This window comes from Parus major, unplaced genomic scaffold (assembly GCF_001522545.3).
Source record: "Parus major isolate Abel unplaced genomic scaffold, Parus_major1.1 Scaffold585, whole genome shotgun sequence".
NCBI lineage: Eukaryota > Metazoa > Chordata > Aves > Passeriformes > Paridae > Parus > Parus major.
The window spans coordinates 1-1,645 of NW_015379473.1; the positions used below are offsets into that span (position 1 = coordinate 1).

At 64.4% G+C, this 1,645-nt stretch overlaps 1 protein-coding gene across 1 annotated transcript; it reads right to left on the reverse strand.

Annotated features, from left to right (window-relative positions):
* Positions 1-6: 6 nt before the first annotated feature.
* LOC107199333 (plectin-like) lies at positions 7-1,285 on the reverse strand. Its single transcript, XM_015616658.2, has 2 exons — positions 998-1,285; positions 7-925 (listed from the first exon to the last, which is right to left on the reverse strand). The coding sequence occupies exons 1-2, from the start codon at positions 1,052-1,054 to the stop codon at positions 602-604; spliced, it is 381 nt and encodes a 126-aa protein (XP_015472144.1). The 5' UTR covers positions 1,055-1,285; the 3' UTR covers positions 7-601.
* Between the last annotated feature and the right edge of the window lie 360 nt (positions 1,286-1,645).

The window sequence follows — 1,645 nt, forward strand, 5'->3', positions numbered from 1 at the left end:
GACAGGAGGAGCTTTGGGGACATGAGGAGCTTTGGGGTGTACAGGGGTCACAATGGGGTACAGCAAACGGGGGGGTTTGGGGACATGGGAGGCTTTGGGGACATGAGGAGCTTTGGGTACATGAGGAGCTTTGGGGTGTACAGGGGTCACAATGGGGTACAGCAAACGGGGTTTTGGGGACATGGGAGGCTTTGGGGACATGGGAGGCTTTGGGGACATGAGGAGCTTTGGGGACATGAGGAGCTTTGGGGTGTACAGGAGTTACAATGTGGTACAGCAAACAGGGGGGGTTTGGGGACATGGGTGGATTTGGGGACATGAGGAGCTTTGGGGTGTACGGGGGTCACAATGGGGTACAGCGAACAGGGGGGGTTTGGGGACGTGGGAAGCTTTGGGGTGTACAGGGTTTGCAATGGGATAGAGCGAACGGGGGGGTTTGGGGACATGGGAGGATTTTGGGTGTACAGGGGTCACAATGGGGTTCAGTGAACAGGACAGGTTTGGGGACATGAGGAGCTTTGGGGTGTACAGGGGTCACAGGGGGCTTTTGGGGGCTCAAGGACCACAGAGAGTATGGGGAGCTTTGAGGAGAACAGGGGACTCAGGGGTCACAGGAGGCTTTGCAGGCTTTGGGGGGCACAGGGGACATGGGGGACAGAGGACACGTGAAGGGCTTTGGGGGGGAACAGAGGGCTTTTAGGGGCACAGAAGGAAGGACAAGGAGGACAGGCAGGGCTCTGGGGCACAGGGCCACGGGGACGGGCCCGTACCGACGGTACATCTGCTCGCCCTGCGGGTGCCGCCCGTCCTTGAGGCTCTGGACGTCGTTGAAGAGCAGCCGGATCATCGCGTCCGCCTTGTCCAGGTCCCGCTCCACCTCTGCCGCCTTCTGCGGCGCCTTCCCGGCCGCCAGCAGCCGCACGTCCTGCGCAGGAGGGACAGTGAGGCCACGGCCACGGCCACGGCCCCAGCAGGCCCCGGTGGCACCGGCACTCACTGCCTGCAGCAGAGCGTCCGCCTGGTTCAGCTGCTCCTCACAGAGCCCCGACTCCATCTGCAGCTTGGTGACCACACGCTGCAGCCGCTCCAGCCTGCGGGACACGCAGGGGGACGTGGTCAGCGCAGGGAGGGGACAGCTGTCCTGGCCATGGACAGCATGGCTCCTGTCCCGTGCTGCAGCCTGTTCCCTGTCCTGCTCCTCATCCCAATCCCCCCCGTCCCCATCTTGCTTCTCCCATCCTGGCCCTCACCCCACTTCCAACCTCAATCCCAATCCCCCACATCCCATCCCATTTCAGTGCCCATCCTGCCTCTCATCCCGTTCCCGTTCCCAATGCCCCCCACCCCATCCCAATCCCCATCCCACCTCCATTCCCCCCCTGTCCCCNCTCCAGAGGGCTGTGGGGAGCGGGAGGGGCGGCTCTCCCCAAACCAGCCCCCCCAGAGGGCTTTGGGGACCCCCGGGGGCAGAGGTGGGTGAGCCCGGGGGGCTTTGGGGACCCCCAGGGGCAGAGGTGGGTGAGCCCAGAGGGCTTTGGGGACCCCCAGGAGCAGAGGGGGGCTTTGGGGACCCCTGGGAGCAGAGGTAGGTGAGGCCTGTGGGCTTTGGGGACCCCCAGGGGCAGAGGTGGGTGAGCCCAGGGGG

Bases quoted from the DNA above. Each gene is read 5' to 3' on its own strand.
- LOC107199333 (XM_015616658.2), bottom strand. From the start codon at position 1,054: ATGGAGTCGGGGCTCTGTGAGGAGCAGCTGAACCAGGCGGACGCTCTG. The intron at 926-997 runs GTGAGTGCCGGT...CCTCCTGCGCAG, and splicing joins CGGACGCTCTGCTGCAGGCA to GACGTGCGGCTGCTGGCGGC.